This window comes from Maylandia zebra, linkage group LG7, assembly GCF_041146795.1.
Source record: "Maylandia zebra isolate NMK-2024a linkage group LG7, Mzebra_GT3a, whole genome shotgun sequence".
In the NCBI taxonomy this organism is placed as follows: Eukaryota; Metazoa; Chordata; class Actinopteri; order Cichliformes; family Cichlidae; genus Maylandia; species Maylandia zebra.
In genome coordinates, this window is record NC_135173.1 from 26221293 (window position 1) to 26242868 (window position 21576).

Below are 21576 nucleotides of genomic sequence, written 5' to 3' on the forward strand. Positions count from 1 at the left end.
AATGCTTCTTCTGTGCTGGATGTGGCAGCAGCCTCATTACTTACGTGTCAATTTGACCCATAAACAAGGTCCAAGGGTTCTATTACAGGAAGGGAGATCATGGATGAGAAGACAGTGCAGCAGCCTTGAGCGTAAATGATGATCATCAGAATCCCTGCGGGAATACATGGCTCATATTAACTTGCTTATTGTTGGGGCACACAGTAAGTACAATGACTCCCTTTTTGTTGATGATAGAGTAATGGACTTACAGGCCAGGCCATCACCGGAGCCTGTGTGCTCTGAGGCATTGGTCGGCCAGCAGGGAGACAGGAAAGAAAACAAGAAGACGGGATACAACGAGCCCTGGATCCCATATCCTGGCCATCGCTTCAAACAGGAGGACATGGAAGGTTTAGATAGTGACTCTACAGTCTGCGAGAGGAAATGGAAGGAGGAGGAGGTGGGCATGAAGCTCTGGGATCTAGGCCACATCTCTGTCTGATTGTCCCTGAGGGGCTGCCAGTAGCTGAACCAGACCTCTGTTCAGTCACCATTCTGGCTGAACTGTTTTTCTTCTCTCTCTGAGCTCCAGTCTCTCCATTCACCTTGCATCTTCCCTTCATTTTCTCCCTCACACTGTCTCCCTCTGTTTAATCTCTAGCCCATGGCTCATGAGTGGATGGAGCAGGTGCTTGTACTAAATAGTGAAAGGCTCTATTCTCTGTGGGTTTTTTCCCCCAATTTTATTTTAAAGACTCACTCAGCAAAACTAGCCAGAGAGGAAAGGTATAAATGAATTAAAATCTGAAGGAGAAGAGTGTCCTTGTAAGGGTAATATCCTTAAAGGCCTCTTTCACTAAAAATGGATGAACTTGTGCTCTGATGTTTGTTCGTCATTGTCTACAATGAGCTATTTCGTACAATAAAACTGACGAGGACTGTAACTAAAAGGGTAAAATGATGATAAAACATAGGAGCGGGTGCAGGAGCATCAGTAGCTACAGAAGTTTAAAACAGTTGCAACACTGGTTATGAGGTACCTGAAGCTCTATGGCCAATAATGACAGATAAAGATGATAAGATGAAATTTAAACGTCTTTTTGGGCATTAGCTTTACCCATATAGAATATATATATACAAATCTTATAACATTTGTATCTGTCTTGTGTGAAACTTGTACGAAAAGCATACAAGAGTGAAAACAGATATAAGATTGCTTGAAGAATCATATAAATGAAACTTGTATGTTCATGAGAAAATCATATAAGCCTTATATGATTCACTATATGAAGGAGGGCACATCAGATGCAAGTTTTTTCTATTTCTTTTCCATATGGGTAGAATGACCACAGTACGTGCACAGGGGTAAGAAGGCTGATAGGAGTGTGGATTTAGCATTGGTTCAATGATGTGTACCCTCCCCAAATACTATAGATAAACAGGAGAAGACTTTTCACGCTGTAACAGTTGCACTAGAAATAGATGGATTTTCATTCAGCAAAGCAACTTTGGATGATTTTAATAAAATCATTCCAGCAAAGACAAACTGCAAAGAAGGTCTGTGATGAATGGCCGAGAATATCTTCACATATATGTAACAGATTGGTTTGAGTACTCTCCTTAATATGATGACCGCTGAAACCGAATCCAACTTAAAAAACACTACAATGATTATAAGACGATTTAAAATTTTGAAAAATGTAACATTATATTTGTATCACATCTGTGTACTCTGTGTTCAATGGAGACTTATGTCAGATTTATCTGATAAATAAGTTACCATGTCTTCATTAAAAGGTTTGAGTTTAACACTAGAAACATATGAATGTGTTTTGTGATAGCTTCTTTGGTGCTATCATGTAAATGTGTAAAACCACAAATATACTGGATCACATTTTGTCTTTAATAATTAACACCACAAGATCAGATTATGATAAATAAAACTTAAAAAAAGTAAAACCTCAAAATCTAAGAGTAAAAACAATAATTTGTGTAATTCGTTTTTTCTATTTGGTGAAATTCAGGCCGTTTCCTGCACCTAATGCACATTGGAAACATTGGAATTAATATTGCATATATTACGCTATATGAGGTTTTCAATCCTTATAAAGGTGCAGTTACTCTGAGGACCAAAAAATAGACCTAAGGAGTACCTTTGTGGAGATCTAGATGTACTGACACACTTTCCCTGAATCCCTCTGAGAATGCGCTGCAGCTACATACATATGTGAAAGACTCACATAACGATATTTGCATGCATAGCTTATAATATTCAAACACAGACATTTCGTCTTACTCACTTTATATCTTTTCAGTGTTCAATATTTGGGCTGAAATCTATGACTGATGACTGATCTATATTTTTATTTTATCGTTACAGTTGTCGGCAGTAAAGAATTTAAATCCAAGTTTTCCAACTTGAGTGTGATAAAGAGTTATAGCTAATGTTAAGATGTCCTGTTATTAGACATCGTAAGTACTATGGTTAAATGTAAAATAAATAAATAAAAGGGCAACACTGGTAAATGCGCAATTTTTGCAGTAGAGACATGTAAATAAATATCATGCAGAACTGCCAACAGGACCATCTTACTTAATATATTTTTCTTTGTATTTTTTGCATTGAGATCATGGCAGAAACATTTTTTGCCTTCGCAGCAAGTATATTTATTGTTTACATTGTTTACATATTCAGATGCAAAAAAGAGATTAAACTGAGACTCTAACAAATTCCTCAATGTGAGAATGTGTCGCCCTCTGCTGGAGTATAAATAGGTTTCAGTGTATTTTCAGCCATACATATCACACAAGCGCCTCTAAACTCTAATAAATTATGATATCATAATTAGAAAGTGTCGCCCCCTTTCTGATTCCACTCAAAGTATCAAGAAATTGTTTTTTCTTCTTCCTTTTAATTTTTAAAATTCTTTGTGCAACAGCTTACAATCATTCAGCCACACACCCTGCTCAGTGGCCTTTCCCACTGTTTGGGGAACAGGGTCATAAAAGAAAGCAGCATAGCTGCCTCAGAGAAGGAAGTTGACAGATTTTTATTTATTTATTTATTTTAGCTTTTAAGTCTTTGAGCTTTCTGTGAGGTGTTTTGAACTCCAGTTTCTCCCATAGTCCGAAGACATATACCTCAATTGGAAATACAAAACAGGTACCTTAGAAAAGCATAAAATGATCTTTAGAGTTGTTTCACTGAATTTGTGATTTCTAATTAAATGTGATAATCAATACACCCATCCATCCACCCATTAGCTTCCGCTTATCCTTTTCAGGGTCGTGGGGGGGCACTGGACCCTATCCCAGCTGGCATAGGGCGAGAGGCGGGGTACACCCTGGACAGGTCGCCAGTCTGTCGCAGGGCCAACACACAGAGACAGACAACCATTCGCACTCACATTCACTCCCGCATTCACACCTATGGGCAATTTGGATTAATCAATTAACCTATACCCACAAACTGCGTGTCAATACCTTACTGGAAAATTGACACAAATTTGGGTTCTAAGATGATGAAGATTTTAAGGGGAGTGACAAAAAAAGGAAATGCAATGTACAGGAGACAGACTATCAAAATAAGACAGGTAGAAACCTAACTCAGAAATACCTACGACAGTCACAAAGATTTGATAGCAAACATGCTAAGAAGGCCAGACTAATTAAAACCAGAACACGAGTGAACTCCAGACAGAATAATGAATCTAACAGAACTCAGAATGTGAGAGTCATTATTGAAACAATAACCAAAGTCGACTATAGTCATTGAGACTTGGACCTAGGTAGTGTATGCTTTGAGGACACACACACTGGGTTGAAGTTGAGGGTAACCCTGAACATGTTATGGGACATTATTCAGACCCTTGTTCTAAAGTAATTGGGGTTATTTTTGTGTCCACTAATATCCCAAAGATGCTTTTTGTCATTATTTTGGGTTTAAGGAGTCACCTTTTAGATAGATTTGATTTTAATTTCTTACTTGCTATACAATTAGGGTGCAATGTCATGATGCCAGCTTTGATTGGCAGCTGCTGCTACTGAGAAACTTGTGCATCTCTGTTCATGAACTGCAGATAGAGTCATGCATAATTTTTCCACTGAAGGATTTTTCAGCACTGGCTTATTATACATATTTTTTTAATTTATTTTTTATTGAGCGTTTGTTACAAATATTCAGATTAAAAAGCTATTTGAATTATTCTTAGTGACATATTGTTCACAAAGAAACATCAACAACTTCAAGGTAAAATATTATAATGGACAATCGGTTAGGATGTAAAGCTTTGTGTTTTTCTAAAAAACAAAAAAACAACAACAAATGAACAAACAAAACGCCACACTCGTCTTAAATCAGTATTTTCCAGGTTTTGAAATGTCTTTGAAATGCAGTTTTAGTGCTGTCCTTTGTCCCACACCGCTCTGCCACCTCGCTGTAAATCCTAAGCTGCCTTGTTAAGGCATAGAAAAAGCCAGTTTTATTTCAAAATTGTCCCAAATGTCTCCGTCACTGAAAATTATGGGTTTAACTTTAAAACTGAACATCAAATGTCATTTTAAACCAACGAAAGTCTTTAGAGAAGAACTAGAGTTAATCTCAGGCAAAAAACAAACGCTATCAGCTCACACTTACACCACATGTGCTGAATAAGTTAGGTCAGTGATTCTCTGCAGCTCCGTAAACAGTTCCTGTGAATGATATGAGGTATAAACACACCTGCAACAAGCGATAAGATTGCTTTACCTTGAACCAACGTGCTTGTTCCCAAAGGAAGCAGCAGATGGGTTTAGCTTTCTCTGAGGTTAGTGCCACCATTTAAAAAGTAAAATTGTCCATAAACCAGTTTACCTATGAATGGTCAAATTAACCAGTGGCTGCTTTTTGCATTTACCTGTTATCCCTGTAATATTCATTTATGTCCTGTTTGTCATTCAGATGAATTATTTGCTAACAGACCAGGCAGCTTAAATGCTGCTTAATGTTTCTTTAAGTCAAAGGGGGAAAAGGTGTTATTGTCAGATATAGATTTTACTATATTTGTCTGTGTCGGAAAACATTTCATTTCATTTTTCTGGGTTTTTTTTTTGTACCTTTCATAGTTTTATTTTGATAGTTTTTAGTGCCATTATGTTATACTGATCAGGAAACATGTGAAGTTTCACAGGAGAGAAAACCTATATGCAGAAAATGGTCTAAAGAAAAAAAGCTGAACCTTTAATGGTTTATAAAAATAACAGAGATACAAATGGTCTAAAGTACTAGAAAAAAAAAAAGAACCGGAATCCAGGCAAGATACAAAAGTCATGACAGAGCCAACAGTGACATGAAGTGCAACAAGTACAAGTACCTCGGGCTGTGGGTGGACAATAAACTGGACTGGTCATGCAACACAGAGCACCTGTATAAAAAAGCCCAAAGCCGACTGTACTTCCTCAGGAGGCTGAGGTCTTTTAACATCTGCAGGAAGCTCCTGAGGATGTTTTACCAGTCGGTGGTTGCTGGAGTACTTTTCTATGCTGTGGTGTGCTGGGGGAGCAGCACAGCAAAGAAGGACTCATCCAGGCTGGAGAAACTGATCAGGAAGGCTAGCTCTGTGGTCGGCATGAAGCTGGACACTCTGGTGACAGTGGCAGAGAAAAGGACATTAAAGAAACTGCTGGACATTATGAACAATGCTGGGCATCCTCTGCACACGGCCATAAACAATCAGAAGAGTCTGTTCAGTGACAGGTTGCTTCTCCCAAAGACAAGAACTAACAGACTTAAAAACTCCTTTGTCCCACACGCCATCAGACTGTTTAACTCCTCTCTGGAGGGGAGAGGGAGGGGAAACAGGAGGACAAAGGAGGGGGCAACAACTAAGCTGTAGTGCCTCTTCACCTCACTGTGCAATACCTTGTGCAATACTTTTGTAAATAGTCAACAGTGCAATAGACTCAATACTTGAAATGTGCAAAATTCACTTGTATTTTTATTTTTTATTCCTATTTATTCTATTTATCCCCTTCATATATTTTATTTATATTGTCTCTGTATTTATATATATGTGTGTGTGTGTGTGTGTGTGTGTGTGTGTGTGTGTATATATATATATATAATATTCTGTAACTCTGTAACTTCTGTCGGTGCTGTGCTTTTTTGGAAATCGAATTTCCCAGAGGAACCCACCCGAGGGATTAATAAAGTTCTATCTAATCTAATCTAATCTAATCTAAGTGACAGCTGAAAAGGGGAGAAGTGAGGCCATATCCACACAGACTGATCAGACCAGTAAAAACCAATGAAACAAGTGAAACAAATATGAACGGGCTAGACGGTCACAAAGGAAGGAAAGTAACTAGAGTCACAAAGAACGCAATGACAAAATAAAATGTCATGATTTAAACAATCACTCTTAAAGATAAAACACACACACAGAGGTGCTTTATTGGAGGTTTATTGAATTATTTTAAAATGTTTATTTTGTTGATCAAGTGACTGTTCAATGATGATGATGATATTTTTCAAAGAAGAGTTGGATTGTTTGCATCATGCTGCTCATCTGTCTGATAGAAAAACATTAAGATTTATTATGAGAAATTCACTCCATTTTCAACAATGCAGTGTGGGGAATAGTATACGATGAACTTAGGATAATAACCTGAGATTGTTCAGCATCCATACAGCCTGTTGAGCCTGAGGATGTCCATCTGACTCATCTCAGTGGCATATCCAAACTCCACATTGGAATTAGGGATAGCCACCAAAGTGGGCTGGTTGTTCTTGGAGAAGGCGTACCTGAAAACACAGGGTGTGTTTTTTTCCCAAGGGAAGTTACTGAAAGCTATTACGCCTACTGTACAATAAGTATTTGCCAAATTGACTATGAAATTTTACCAAGCCAGAATAAACCACAAAATATCAAATAGAGAGTACAAAAATATTTAAGAAATACACAATTTCGAAGAAAAAAACAAGAGAGAACAATACGAAAAATTCTGATTCACATTCACTCAGTTTTCATTGCACTTTAACACCTGTTTGAACATCTTTCATAATTTCCAACATGATGACGGCAGCCACAGCTGTAACACGGAGCTGCTGGTATTGATACCTACTTGTGGTAATGCATAACAGAGCCATAGTCATAGGGGGTTCCCTGGTTCAAAGTGTTGATTTTGTCAAAGTTGTGCTCCTTTCCTAGAGACAGAAATACCATGAGCTCCATTATTCATTCTTTTTCTTGTTTCTGTGGCTTTAGTCCACTCTACATTTCTATGAGTGTTCAGATAGTTCGGCATTTTATGATGTATTGCATTTTGCTTTCTTATAACGCACTATGAAGGTTTGTGTGCTCGTCGATTCCAATACTGGTTTTTGCTCACGTGAAATAAGTGGGTTATAATGGGTTATAATGATGATCGACAGACATATTGGTATTATGAATTTGCTTCTTGTCCGTCGACATTGTTTGTGCAAAGCTAAGCAAAGCCTGAAGTACAGAATAGCTGTGACAGCTGTAGCTGTCTTTGGATTCAACCTTTGGTTAAACAAAAAGCCAATCAGCACATTTTTCAAAATGCCCAAGTAATCCTATATTTTGTGCCAGTAATTATTTTCTTTCTGTATTCTATTTATATTGCTGTCATGGATAGTGAAAAGTGAAAACAGACAAACCCGGAGTGATGTTCTCCCACAAAATGCGGATGTGTTCGTCGCGGTCAGAACGTGTCTGCTCGTGATTGAAACCCAGAGCGTGGAGCACCTCGTGCTGGACAGTGTCGTAGTAAACACAGCCTGATTGCTGCAGGGACAGTTCCTGCGCATAGTAAAGACGGCCGATGTAGGAGTAGCACCTACAAAGGTATAAAATAAATCTTGTTACAAAAGCTGCAAAAATGTCTTCTTTTTTTTCAAATCTGTAACTGCACAAACTTTTTTGAAATATGTTTCATGTTAACACAACAGGGAATAGTTAACCAATCCTGCAAGTATTAAATATGTTGCTAAAACCTGTTCTATGTGAGATTTCTTTGCTTTGTTTTTTCACCATCCAGTGCAACTACCATTTCTGGAGTTCTACCAACTCCAGAAATGTGGTGCTTCATTAATTCATACACAGAAAAGTGTGGTTGCACAGCCATTTTTAAACAATAGGAAACATTTTGTATGGATGGAAATGGAATTTTGGGGGACTGCAGTAAACTTTGCCATTATGAATATTTTCTTTTTTACTCGTTCTGATTGGTTGAGAAAGTGAAAAACTTTGGCCTGGATTAATCGAACAAAAGTCTCCGCTGCATGATTTAGTAGTTACATTTAGTGTTTATACACCTACAGTCTGAAATCCTTAACTAATCCTTAAACGAACAAAAAATAGTGACGTTAGTGAACATATTAAAATTAAATACAGGTTTTCTTGGACAGATTGGGCAAAGAAAGAACGTGCTTTGCTCATGTTTACCCATTAAGACTCTGGATATTCAAGTAGTCTCTCTCGTTTGTGCGTCTGATTAAACGGATACAAGAAAAAGAATCGAAGGACTGCAGAGCACGCTCGATGACTGCCACCTCACGAGAGGCTGGAAAAATGGAAAACACATTTTAATCCACCACTAGACCAACAGGATCCTGTGATATTTTGCAGGAAAAATGTCTGCAGTGCAACACACCATGTTCCTGGTGATAAGTGCAGAGAATAGCATTCATAGATGAGTTTACTCCTTACTGTACACGCTGGAAAGGGTGTAGGGCACGTAGACATGTCCATCAGCGGACTTGGGCCACATGCAGCCAGAAGCGGTGCAGGGGTCAGCGTTTCTCTCCGCCTCCGAGCCGTATGCAATATCATCCACTATGTAGGGTTCATCAGGAGAACGGACTGCAGCAAACACATTGATCAGTTCAATTGTCTGATTCACTCTTACATCATTCTCCCTTTTTACTGAGATCTAAAATATTTGTGATAGTCCAAAGGATCCGAGTACCACAAAAGACACTGAGATTCTGAGAAAAGGCCAGGGAGGAGAAAAGAGGGTTAAACTTTTTTATGGCTTTAAAAATTCTCACCAATATCTCTGTTGGCTCTCTCAATTCGCTCTGAAGTTGACAGAACCTTAGCATCCTGCACAAAAAGGAATGAAGAAGTGCTGTTGGCATACTGATGATCTACCAGCAAGGATCATAGAAGTAAATAATTATTTGATAAACGTTTTTATACTTTATTTTTAAAAAGAATATTTTACAATTAAAGGATGGATTCACTGTCAGTAAATTTGTCAGATGCAAGCAATTATTCCTCCTTTTCATACTGGCCAAACGATGTGATCTTAATGAGCTCTTAATGGAAGTGACTGAAAACCACAGTTGTCAGTTGTGATACATTGTATTGTGATACATGTGACTCTAATATATTGCATCACCAGTCTTAAAAATATAGCAAACATGTTCCAAAATTATCTTTTTGTGCAAAACAAAGTCAGGAAAGCACTTCAGAGGAGAAGCACATCAAGTGGGAATCTGCAATATTGTCTGAAAGTAGAAAACTAAAGAACAATGGTAAACTTACAGATTCCAGAATTTTCCAGGAGTTATTGACAGACAAAAGGGAGAGAGAAAGAGAGAAAAATGACATTTGTTCCACATTTATTCCACCAAATCAGTCAAGATGTGCTAGAAAAGGAGAATTCCTTACCTCACTTTCAGCCCAGACAGAGATTGCCAAAAGGGCCACAAGGCCTAGAACACACCTAACCCCAACCATGTCAACAAAATATCTGCAATAATGATACAAAACATATTTACCCAGTTATTCCAGTTCTTCAAAATTCAGCTTAGACGAGGATTCTTAAAGCAGAACAAAGGAGAATTTATTGGTGATACTTACAGCGATCCCTGAAGTGACAGAAACGCATCATAATGCAATGTGGTTGAACATCACTTTATAAAGCCAACTGCACCGGAACAAAAAAGTCCTTTTATGGACATTTTGGAGGAGAAGAGGGGAGTGAAAAGCCCAAGATAAATACATGTCACCTTGATGCCATGTTGCATATCCCCACGATCCCTTGATAAGAGCAGTTCATCGTAAACTTGTACAAAGGTTGTTTCTTAACCAGTCTTGTGTCGCCTTTCTTCTTTTCAGTCAACACAGCTGAAATGAAATCATTGTAGATATGTGGGATTTATTGGGAATAGCCACAAAATTTTGAACATGAGCAGAAATCTTGCACATCGGAACTATGAAAGTCCAGGGATGCACACTTAGGTAGCCAACGTCCCCAAACACAAGTTGGAAAATTATTCTGATATCAGACAAATTCATCATCATCATCATCATCATCACTTTACATTCTGACTCTCACATCTGTATCCATGCAAACTCAAAAGAGGAAAGAAGAGTAATGTCATGATTTGCTGGCGAGAGAACCCAAATGCACGAGACAAACCACAGCAGCTTTATTGGGGTGATAGAAAACCTAAAGCAGCATGATACAGAATCTCTGAGAATTTCTTTGCATTGTACTCCAGACACTTTCTCAAAGAGAGTGTGAACAAATTGTTTCTGAAAATCTTCAGGAGGATGCCCAAATCTGCGACTTTACATGCCTCTCACAGTGCTCAAATAAAATAAAATAAACAAAATACCTGGAAATGCAACAGATCATTTCACCAAAACTTGCATAGTCTGTATTATAAAATCAAGGTTACTGCAAGACTGCAATAGCAACATAAGTAATAGATTGTGATGCACCATTTTCATTTAAACTGGATGGTTTTTAGAGAAAAACACCTTTTTTTCTTTTTTTTTTCTTTCTTTTTTATAAATTTCTTCTGGAACCTGCGAGTACAGACAACAACTTAAAAAATAATTCTGAATTTTTAAAATGTACAAGACATTTATATGACCCGAGATGTCAGTTTCATCTTTAATTTATTTTTCCTGGAGTGGAAAAGGTGTCTAAAATTTAACAAATGAAGCAGATTTGTAATGGAAAAAAATTGTAATTGTTATAAAAACTTTTCACCCATTTTTTAAAAGCATTTTTCTTTATACATTTTTGGAGCGGTATTTGTGTATAGACTGGAACACATTTGTGAGTAGTCAAAATTTGTGAAGTCTTTAATATACATTTTTCAACCTCTTGAGACAAACTTCTCTCCATAGTGAACCATCTGGAATGGCGTTTCCAGATGTTACAGACATTTCCACAAATTACATGCTTTAAGCGGCAGCTAATTTTAACATGTGTCTAACAGCTCAACAAATATCTGCAAGCAAACAGTTTTTGTTCAGTGTGTCACAAAATGTGTGTGCTACCTAGAGTTTCAGCTGCTTGATTTCCCAGGGAGGGTACAAAAACACTCATCGGTGACAGAACTCATCAGTGATATTTTAAGGGGAAATGTAAAAATGAAATATATAGTTAGGTCCATGTATATATTTGAATACTGACACAAGTTGTTTTTTTAACCCATTTACTTAAACATATTCCAATTATAGTTACATAGTGGACATGGGCATAATGTGTAGACTATCAGCTTTCATTTGAGGGTGGCACATTCAAATTGGATGAATGTGCCACCCGCTTTTTAAAGAAACCTAAAGTAATTGGACTATTAACTCAAAGGCTATTTCATGGGCAGGTGTTGGTAATTCCTTCATTGTGTGATTATCAGTTAAGTAGATAAAAGGCTTGGAGTTGGCCTGAGGTGTGGTGCTTGCATCTGAGTGATTGTGCTGTGAAGACAACATGCAGTTAATTGATCTCTAAATGCAAGTGAAACAAGCCATCCTTAAGCTGTGAAAACAGAAAAAAAAACATCAGAGAAATTGCTACAATATCAGGAGTGGCAAAATGTACAGTTTGGTACATCACGAGAAAGAAAGAAAGCATTGGAGAACCCAGCAACACACAAACGAAACCCTGGACCTACACAGAAGATGGCAGTGGTGGATGATTGCAAAAGAAGAGTATTGTGTAAGTGGAGATTGGACTAGATTGGACTTTGGTGAAAATCAAAGAATGGAAAAACATTCTTTGTAGAGATGAAAGCAAGCTCAACCTCTACCAGAATGACAGCAAGAGTATGGAGAAGGTGCAGAACAGCTCATGATCCAAAGCAAACCACATCATCTGTAAAACACGGCACTGTGATGGCTTGAGCGTCCACAGCTGCCAGTGGCACTGGGATGCTTGTTATTATTGATGATGTGACACAAGACAGAAGCAGCTGAAGGAATTCTGAGGTATTCAGAGACCTATTATCTGCTCAAACTGAGCTGAATGAAATTAAATAATTGTGCCGTGTTTCATAACAGAGATGGACAATGACCCAAAACATACAGGCAAAACAACCCAGGAGTTTATTAAAGCAAAGACAGTGTCACTGTTGCCTCACAGCAAGAAGGTTCTGGGTTCATATCTCACCTGTGGCTGCTCTGTGTTGAGTTTGCATGTTTGCCGTGCAAGTAGCCCTTAAATCAATTCAATAAGCAGATTTGGGGTTTAAAAAGTCAAACTTGCTTCTACAAGATTAATTTTTCCTTTTTTTTTAAAGTTTCTTCAGATGATTGTATATTTTGTGCTTGTTGGGTCAAAAAAAGTTAACTGCTTCTGGGAGAGGATGATGATTTATGTAAATTTGCTCAAAAGCTCTCTTCCATTTCACCCAGCTCATGTTTGAAAATTCACTGCAGGACGCTCTTTACACTGTAAGTTGTCATTTAATGTCATTTATACAACTTCTGCCATTTAACAACTTTATTTTTTATCAGCAGATTTCAGAAAGAAATTCTTAGTTCATGAACCGCTGGCATAGTACATAAAAAGTAAAGATTCTGTGAACGGGTCAATGAAGATTTATTTTTAATTCAATGTGTTAAATTGTACGAAAGAGTGACAAAACAGTCTTGGAAACAACTGCTCTGATGTCTGAACGGCACCACATTTCCAGGACTGCTATTAGCACCTGTGAAAACAAAAGAAAGAAAGTGTGAAACTAAGGTTTAATATGTGTTGCCCAACACACAAGTTATATTTAGCAGCATTAGCTGCTAAAAAACACCTTTTTATGACACCTTTGTGATGCTTTATAATGTGAATGTGTGTGAATAAATTGCAAGTTATTTAAATGTCACCATCTTGCAACAGTGATAAAAAGCTTACGATGGTTTCCTTCCTTCATATTCAAAGCACACTGCCTTCTGGTGCTAGTCAGGTAGCATAGTTAAAGAGTTAAAAAGTCGTTAGTTGAAATATAAATGGCTGTTGCAACTTTTTCCCCCCATTATTTTTATTCATCACCTAAATGCAGTTTATATTACTGTAACCATAGTGATGAAGCTCCTCTACCTCAAAGTACAGATTTATATAGAAACCCAGATCTTTCATCAAGATTTGTGCATAAATGTAACCAAATCATTGCCTTAGCATTGTATTACAATGAAAATCTCAGTTATTCATTTACTTAAATTTAATTATAACATGTTGCACATTCAAAACTCATGTTGCATTTCTTACTGTTTAACACTTGTACAGCCTGTTCAGTCTGGTGATGTCATTCTGGCTCATCTGAGTTCCTGTGCCAAATTCAACATTGGGATTGGGAATGGGCTCCATGGTGGGCTTGTTGTTGCCAGAGAAGGCATACCTGGAATAATGTACAGCGGGTTTGTTTGTATTCAAGAAAAAATGAGAAACTATTGCTTTATAACTGAAATGGTCTCTGTGGCTCTCATTGGAAAAACAAAAAGAAAAGAGCAAGTAAAAGTTTGTCAGTTGGCTCTCATTAAGAGGATGATGTCTTCATATTTTCTATATTCAGAATCACTACGTGCTGGTAAGAGGTGCTTACATTTTTTTCAGCGTGCAGAAAAACCCTTGATTAATTTTGCATAAACAGCAAAAAAGAAAGTTATCAAAAAACAATAATAATAATAAAAAAAAAACCTGAACTAAAACTTAAAACTGAATGAACAGATGTCTGATGAAAGTGATCCAGACCTGTGGTACTGCATGACTGAGTTGTAGTCATAGGGGGTGTTCTGGTTCAATGTGTTGATCTTGTCAAAGGCATACGCCCAACCTGAGAGAGAGAAAGTGTCATATGCATCAGAAAAGGCTGATGAGAGTTAATGTTTGCATTTAGAGCCTCAAACTCTGTTTGCTCTATAGTTAAAAGGTTAGTTTTATAATTTTACACATTTGAGTTTATAATATATTTAATGACTTTATTGTCACTTACCTCACTTTATAATTTAAAGTATGACATTTAAGTTATTTCTTATCGAATTTTGTAAAATCACTTCGATCCCTAGTTGAGTGCATCCTGTCCTGCTGTGTTGCTGTTCATTATGGAAGATCATTTTAAAGCTAAACTGTAACCCGAAACACACCAACAGCCCAAAGAGACCAGAGAGTGCCACCAAAAACAGAAATCAGACCGGATGCGATGTTCTCCCACAGGATTCGGATGTGCTGGTCCCTGTCAGAGCGACACTGCTCATGGTTGAAACCGAGGGCGTGGAGCAGCTCGTGCTGGACGGTGTTATGGTAGAGACAACCCTGACGGTCCAGAGACACTGCCTGGCCATAACCAAGGCGACCGACATAGGAGTAACACCTGCATTCACACAATAAGAAAAAAGAAAGGAAAAAAAGAAAAATGTATTGTTATCATCCCTTACAAAGCAAAGCAAATTATCTAAACGAAACTATAATAAGGTTCTACAAACAAAATGTTTTCTTTTAACTAATAAAAGACTATCACAGTCATTTAAAATGATAAAATATAATGGCTATGTCTGTCAAGTAAATTATTATTTATTAATTAATGTAACTATGACTCTAATTGTGATTAAAAGTCATACCAAAGAAGATTTTAAATTCTTGCTGAAATTGGAAACTGAAATTAACTCTGATATTTAACTCTGTAGAATAAAACAAATGACTAGGAAGCACAGAGTGTGGGCCATCACAGTATGATTTTAAAAATGCATAAACAGTTTAAGAACCTCCAAGGACTGCACAGTTTCCACACACACACACACACACACACACACACACACACACACACACACACACACACACACACACACACACACACACACACACACACACACACACACACACAGAGACAGAGAGAACAGCAAGAACACAGATTATCACCCATTGATGGACTGGATGTTCAGGTAGTCTCTCTGGTTGGTTCTTGGGACGAAGCGAATGCAGGAGACGTCTTGGAATGACAGCAAACCTCGCTCAATGATGGAGCGCTCACGAGAAGCTGAGAGGCAGAGGGAAGAATACATTTCCACCTACTGTCATCTGCTCAGTATCTGTAATTACAGAAATACTTTGAAATCTACACTGATTACAGTTTTTTACAGACGCTAGGACACATTTCTCAATACTTAGGTCACGTTTGCAAAACTCCTCACACAGTGAGCACAACAGAAGTCTATGTGGGCTAAACTGAGGATCAGTTATCATTGTTTTGACACAAAATGCATTCAATGACTACATCTCTCAAATTTCATGAATTATCTTCTCACTCAGACACAACAACTGCCAAAAACCTTTGTACGGACAGGACATTTTGCATGTGCTTACATACTGTTTTCAAAACTGTTAAACTTATGGCCAAAACAATAACACAATGCAAAACTTGAAAAGACAGCAAAATCCAACAGCAATATTTTATTGAAACATATTTTAAATCTAAAAATGCAGTTTAACCAGCCACAGCTGATTCTCATTGTAGATGAACATCTACACAGTTGTTACTCCTTCAATTTTTCAACTCCTTCAATTCTGGCATGCCAGAAGATTATTTCCTAGGTGTATTGCCCTAGATGACATAAGATGTGATGTGGATGAGAATCTGTGGCCAAATGGAGAAGACCGAGTAGATTAGCATTACTATTGTATGTGTATCAGTGGATGGTGTGTATACAAATTCTTGTATTTTGGGATTACTTAGTGCAAAAAAATAAAAATACATAAACAAATATTACAGTTTTTTACAGACGCTAGGACACATTTCTCAATACTTAGGTCACGTTTGCAAAACTCCTCACACAGTGAGCACAACAGAAGTCTATGTGGGCTAAACTGAGGACCAGTTATCATTGTTTTGGCACAAAATGCATTCAATGACTACATCTCTCAAATTTCATGGATTATCTTCTCACTCAGACACAATAACTGCCAAAAACCTTTGTACGGACAGGACATTTTGCATGTGCTTACATACTGTTTTCAAAACTGTTAAACTTATGGCCAAAACAATAACACAATGCAAACTGAATAAGACAGCAAAATCCAACAGCAATATTTTATTGAAACATATTTCCAATCTAAAAATGCAGTTTAACCAGCCACAGCTGATTCTCATTGTAGATGAACATCTACACAGGTGTTACTCCTTCAATTTCATTACAAAAGGAGACAACTGCTGAATAGGTTTTTTTGTGATGTAAACATGGACCCAGCCAGAAATGGAGTAGATTAGCATTACTATTGTATGTGTATCAGTGGATGGTGTGTATACAAATTCTTGTATTTTGGGATTACTTAGTGCAAAAAAATAAAAATACATAAACAAATATTAACGAATTCTGCATGATGTCTGATTCATTCCAGTAACATGTATTGAAATTATAAACAGAGATGTGTCCTTGTTTTACACAAGAAAACACTGTGTAATGCTACATGTTGTTAGTGTTTTTTAGGTCATTGTTTTGTGGGTGACAAAGTGTGTTTGTCGGCTGTCAACCTTTGCTAGTGTTCTGGAAGAATGAGTTTATTTGAGACCTGAATGAAGTGTTTTGGTAGTTGTAGTGCATTTTGAATGTGAAATGAACTGCTTTGCCAAGCTGAGGGTCAGTTAGGAGGATTGTGTGAAGTGTTTTGCAAAAGTGACCTAAGTATTGGGAAATGTGTCCTAGCGTCTGTAAAAAACTGTAACATGGAAAATGCAATAAGGATTCATCAAAATCAAATGTTTTTTAGCATTTTTGTCGTTTAAACTTTGAGCTCCATTGTCAGTTTGTAGTTATTGCAAAATAAAGTCTTTAGTTTTTATGTAGAATTTAAAGTAGTTGTTGCTGTTTTTTTTAAGTGTTAAGCCAAAAATTGTGGCAAAGCATTAAATAAAGATGTACAAATCGCAGGTTTATTCCTTTTTCATTCTCCAACGGAGTATAACTACAACACAAAGTTTAACTTGTGAAACAAGACCGGACACAGAAAAATCACAGTTGATTTATTAAGCTATTCACTTCATTTCATTCAGATTTGTTTTCTGAGCTGTTTTGGGATTTTTTTTGTTTTATGAGCTTGTTTCACTTTGATTTTACAGTCCATTAGTTCATTTGATCAGCTGCTTTATTCCAATTTTAAAACTGCCTTAATAATTCTTGAGTTACTTACAGTAATGAGAGGCGATGACGTAGGGGACATAGACGTTTCCATCGCTGGATTTTCCCCACATGCAGCCAGAGGAGGTGCAAGGATCAGCATTCCTTTGATTCTCATTTTCATAAGCAATGTCATCAATGATAAAGGGCTCCTCTGCTGTGTGCACTGTGAAATGAGAGCACTGAGTGATTTGATGATATATCAGTGTATGGTAAAGTATATCAAAGTACTGTTGTGCAAATGAGCAAAATACCTTCTTGCTCTGAGGCGACAGTACTAACCACTGCACCGCCATATGGAAAATAATCAATGTATCTAATGATAATTTTGCTTCATTTTAATCTCAGTGAATGGACTACAACAGGATCTTATTTCTTTTACAAAATGTATGCTCCAAATTTACGTAACATTGAAGGTCAGCAGTTTTGTCATCTTAAGCTCAGTGGTTTCATAAAATATTATTATTGATATATCATTAATCTCAAAAAATCTGGAAGAACCTTGAGTCTGGATTTTAACAACAAATCTGTAATATTTTCCTGAGATATTTCACAATAGAAATACAGGATTCACACAAGCAATGTTCAATCTCAGAACGAAGAGTGGAGCAAAAATAAATCTGGAACCATAAAGGCCAGAAGTAATATGTATATGTATAAGTAATATGTAAATGAAGTATAAATATCTTACCTACATCCTTGTTGGCCCTCCACAGGAGCTCAGCGACAGACAGATCCTAGCTCAATCAGATGGCATCATTCATTAGTGAGGATTTACATGGAAAATCTTCGGTTTTCAATTGAAATTTGTTTCCAGAAAGATGAAATAAAGTCTTTACATGTTTTACAAACTCATGTGTGAATGTGGTTATCTGAGGAATGATTCTTGGCAGATGTCAGTTCAGCAAATTCATTGCATTCATTGCTTGTCAGTATTTTTCTTGGATCATTCACTCAGTCACGGCCAGAGATGGGCAGTAACTGTAATCCGATTACTTTTATCAAGTAACGAGTAAAGTAAGGGATTACTATTGCAAAAACGGTAATTAGATTACCGTTACTTTCCCGTAGGAACGCTGCGTTACTGCGTTACTAAAACCGTGATTTTTCTTGCAGAATGTCTCATGACAGTGACGTAAACGAGTGCGACGTTTGTGGCAACCGCTGTGTGCAGATCAACAATGGATAATATATTGAGTGCGGGAAAGAGTATGAGCCTGCAGCGTTTAAAGCGTGGAAGTACTGACCTTACTTTGAGTTTGATTCCATAAAAAGTGACAAAAACATTAGCGTCTGTTGTGCGTGGGAAGAAAACTTCTTTTTACAGCGAAAAAAACCCCTAAACTTCCAAACAAGCACCGAGTGCGCTAAGAGGTAATGGGAAACTCACAGAGAAACTCGCGGATTCTTCCACTGACCGCGGCACACCTGCACCAGGGTAAACCTCCGCCTACCCTACTCCTGCTTTACAGGTGAAAATAGAGCAACAGGACCGCTGAGTCTTTGACTTAATTTATTTTCTGCTGTTTTACTTGCATCTATTTGAAAGAGTGAGTGTAAACACAAAAAATATTTTATTTTATGTGCTGGGATGTGCAGAAAATAGGTTTAAATATTAAACAAATTTCTTCCAGTCAGAGAATGTTGCATATAATTAAAATTTTGCTTGATGCATAAAGTTAAAAGATTAAAACTAATAAAACAAGTTTTAAAAAGAGACTTTTCCATTTGATTACATTTTGTATGATGGATTATGCAGAAAAAGTAGAATTGGGCTGAAAGATCTATCACTTTATCACCTATTCAGGTTGTAAATCGTGTTTTTAAAAAGTAACTAAGTAACTAAGTAATTAATTAATTTTGCAAATAAGTAATCAGTAAGGTAACAGGATTACTTTTTTGGGGAAGTAATCAGTAATTAGTTACTGATTACTTTTTTCAAGTAACTTGACCAACACTGGTCACGGCTACCCAACATGAGGTTTTCCTGCTTTGGTGAGTGACTTTTGAGTATTTTGTAGGTCTGTTATTTAGTATCAATTAGCAGGTATTTGTGTCTGTATAGTCTATGACTGCAGCTTGAAAACCAGCAATCTAGAAGGCCTGACAATCCACCATCTCTTCTGGCTCCGAGACTTAAGAAGGTCTTAAGAGCTTGGAAACAAAAGTGACTGGACTTTTTTAAGTTTCTTGAAGATGTTTCATCTCTCATCTGAGAAGCTTCTTCAGTTCTACAACCAATCGATGGAGATTCCCGGATAATTAAACCCTAGTTGGGGTTATTCTCATTGACCCACTATTAATCACGTGACTCATCACATGAGTCAAAGCGCAAAAAAATGAATGGTTCGTTATCACCAGAGGTTTCAAGTGATATCACATTCGCCTCTTAAGGTACCATTGGATCAATTCTTTTCTTCTCTTGTATGCACAGTGTAATGTTGCATAATTTAACCTAACACAATCATGTCTTGGAAAAATTTGAATCTGGAATTTAAACAAAGCTGTCAGATAAATGTAGTGAATTAAGAGAGCAATATTCTCTTAATGAAATGGAGTAAATGTAGCATTAAGTGGGATTTGTAAGTTCGATATTTAGGATATCCTCACCTTCTCATCAGCCCAGCAGAGGACAGAGGCTCCGAGGAGAATCAATAAACTGAGTGTGCATTTCATGAAAGCCATGTCACACAGTGTTAACACCTGGATCCTGCTGCAGCTCCTGTTTATACCCTTCAGTATATCTGCTGACTCGCAAAAAAACTCATTGACATTGCTTTACTTGGAGATAAGGAGGAAGTTGCCTTGAAAACATCCTGTCCTTTCCCACCTTAAACAAACCAACATATATTTTGCTTCCAGCATCAAAACTATACCCATAATGCTGTGTGAGAATGCTGCCCCAGAACACCTGATCAATGTTTTTGGGGAGTTTGAATATTTTATCAGCTGTAAGTGGTTTGGTTTGTCTGTTTGTTTATGAGAGCAGGCATGATTGTTTATGTATGTCATACATACATAAAGAAATTATGGGCAGATTTGGATGAAAACTTTACTACAGTTGGAGCTTGGCCTGCCTGACAGATTATGTCTTGGAGACAATTCAAAGCCAAATCGGGCAAATTTGCACCTTTTTCAACAAATTGTTTTGAATACATAACAGACAAAATGAATACAGGAGAGTGACATCCTCTGTGTTAATTCAGCATGTGGCTTAAATGTAAATGTATCTTAAGTTCTACCTCTGGGTGATTTTCTGATAGATGGACATTACAGCATCAAGTATTTTGCACAGATTACAAATGGACATTTTGTCAAGGTTTTACATTTCGTGTGACCTTACATGCTCTTCTTGACCTCTTTCAACAGATGCCATGAGGACAAATTGCCTGCAGTGTCCTGTGGTGTTTCACTCTTTTAATCTTAAAACAGTAAATCTGTCCTCTCTAGGGAAACTGGTTGGGATATTCAACAGCCATTGAAAGATAGGGCCTGGATTACAATTATACATTTTTATATATATACACGTGTGTGTGTGTGTGTGTGTGTGTGTGTGTGTGTGTGTGTGTGTAACTAAGCAGTATATATATATATATATATATATATATATATATATATATATATATATATATATATATATATATATGTGTGTGCAGTAAGCAGTTTTTAAAGCTTTTACATATTTTTGAGCTTGACTTGAAAGGCAGACTCTGTTTCACTATCTGGCTTTCTGACTTTCTCTTTTGATAAGTAGTGCTGAATGTTATGACTGACTGCATCTGGTAGTTTCTCAGGATAAAATAGATTTGTTTGACAGCACTCAGTGGACTGACCAATACTTGGAACAGAGGGAAAATCCAAGGAACTGAGTGAAGATCTAAAAAGGAGCATTACAGAATCACACAGGTTGACCAGGTCCCTTAGAGCAAATTGTAAACAACTGCAGATTTCAAGATTAGTTCAAACAGTTGTATGAAATTATGAGTTATTCAGCTGTATCACCACTTTGCTATGACATTAATAAAAAGAAAAAAGAAAAAAAAAAAGAAAAAAAAATGATGGTTAGGATTTTCAGTTAATGCCCAAGACCCACCAAGGTTAGAGCCTGCCATGAACTGGAAAATGCCAGAACACTAGTGTCAATGTCCACAAAGACACAAGTTTTACATCACCATGGATTGAGAGAGTG

The 21576-nt window shown here is 37.1% G+C and overlaps 2 protein-coding genes across 3 annotated transcripts; both read right to left on the reverse strand.

Annotated features, from left to right (window-relative positions):
- Positions 1 to 6406: 6406 nt before the first annotated feature.
- LOC101487568 (high choriolytic enzyme 1) lies at positions 6407 to 9989 on the reverse strand. 2 transcript variants are annotated; one of them, XM_004556305.6, is made up of 9 exons: positions 9852 to 9989; positions 9660 to 9741; positions 9035 to 9080; positions 8694 to 8846; positions 8430 to 8547; positions 7643 to 7821; positions 7084 to 7165; positions 6627 to 6763; positions 6407 to 6527 (listed from the first exon to the last, which is right to left on the reverse strand). In XM_004556305.6, exons 2-8 carry the CDS (start codon positions 9726 to 9728, stop codon positions 6637 to 6639), a joined length of 774 nt encoding a protein of 257 aa, XP_004556362.2. In that variant the 5' UTR covers positions 9729 to 9741; positions 9852 to 9989; the 3' UTR covers positions 6407 to 6527; positions 6627 to 6636. The 2 variants fall into 2 exon arrangements, with proteins under 2 accessions (XP_004556362.2, XP_004556361.2); XM_004556304.6 differs by having other exon boundaries at positions 6407 to 6531; positions 9852 to 9988.
- Positions 9990 to 12817: 2828 nt separating this feature from the next.
- On the reverse strand, positions 12818 to 20104 carry LOC101488037 (high choriolytic enzyme 1). The gene is made up of 8 exons (XM_004556306.4): positions 19998 to 20104; positions 18079 to 18124; positions 17401 to 17553; positions 15136 to 15253; positions 14412 to 14590; positions 13972 to 14053; positions 13489 to 13618; positions 12818 to 12937 (listed from the first exon to the last, which is right to left on the reverse strand). Exons 1-7 carry the CDS (start codon positions 20070 to 20072, stop codon positions 13492 to 13494), a joined length of 780 nt encoding a protein of 259 aa, XP_004556363.1. The 5' UTR covers positions 20073 to 20104; the 3' UTR covers positions 12818 to 12937; positions 13489 to 13491.
- Between the last annotated feature and the right edge of the window lie 1472 nt (positions 20105 to 21576).

Excerpts from the sequence above, each read along its gene's own strand:
- LOC101487568 (XM_004556305.6), bottom strand. The coding sequence starts at position 9,728 with ATGGTTGGGGTTAGGTGTGTTCTAGGCCTTGTGGCCCTTTTGGCAATC. Across the intron at positions 8,847-9,034 it reads GAGAGCCAACAGAGATATTG|TCCGTTCTCCTGATGAACCC; the intron begins GTGAGAATTTTT and ends TGTTTGCTGCAG. Across the intron at positions 8,548-8,693 it reads CACCCTTTCCAGCGTGTACA|CCTCTCGTGAGGTGGCAGTC; the intron begins GTAAGGAGTAAA and ends CCATTTTTCCAG.
- LOC101488037 (XM_004556306.4), bottom strand. The coding sequence starts at position 20,072 with ATGGCTTTCATGAAATGCACACTCAGTTTATTGATTCTCCTCGGAGCC. Across the intron at positions 17,554-18,078 it reads GAGGGCCAACAAGGATGTAG|TGCACACAGCAGAGGAGCCC; the intron begins GTAAGATATTTA and ends CTCATTTCACAG. Across the intron at positions 14,054-14,411 it reads GTGGGAGAACATCGCATCCG|GTTGGGCGTATGCCTTTGAC; the intron begins GTCTGATTTCTG and ends TCTCTCTCTCAG.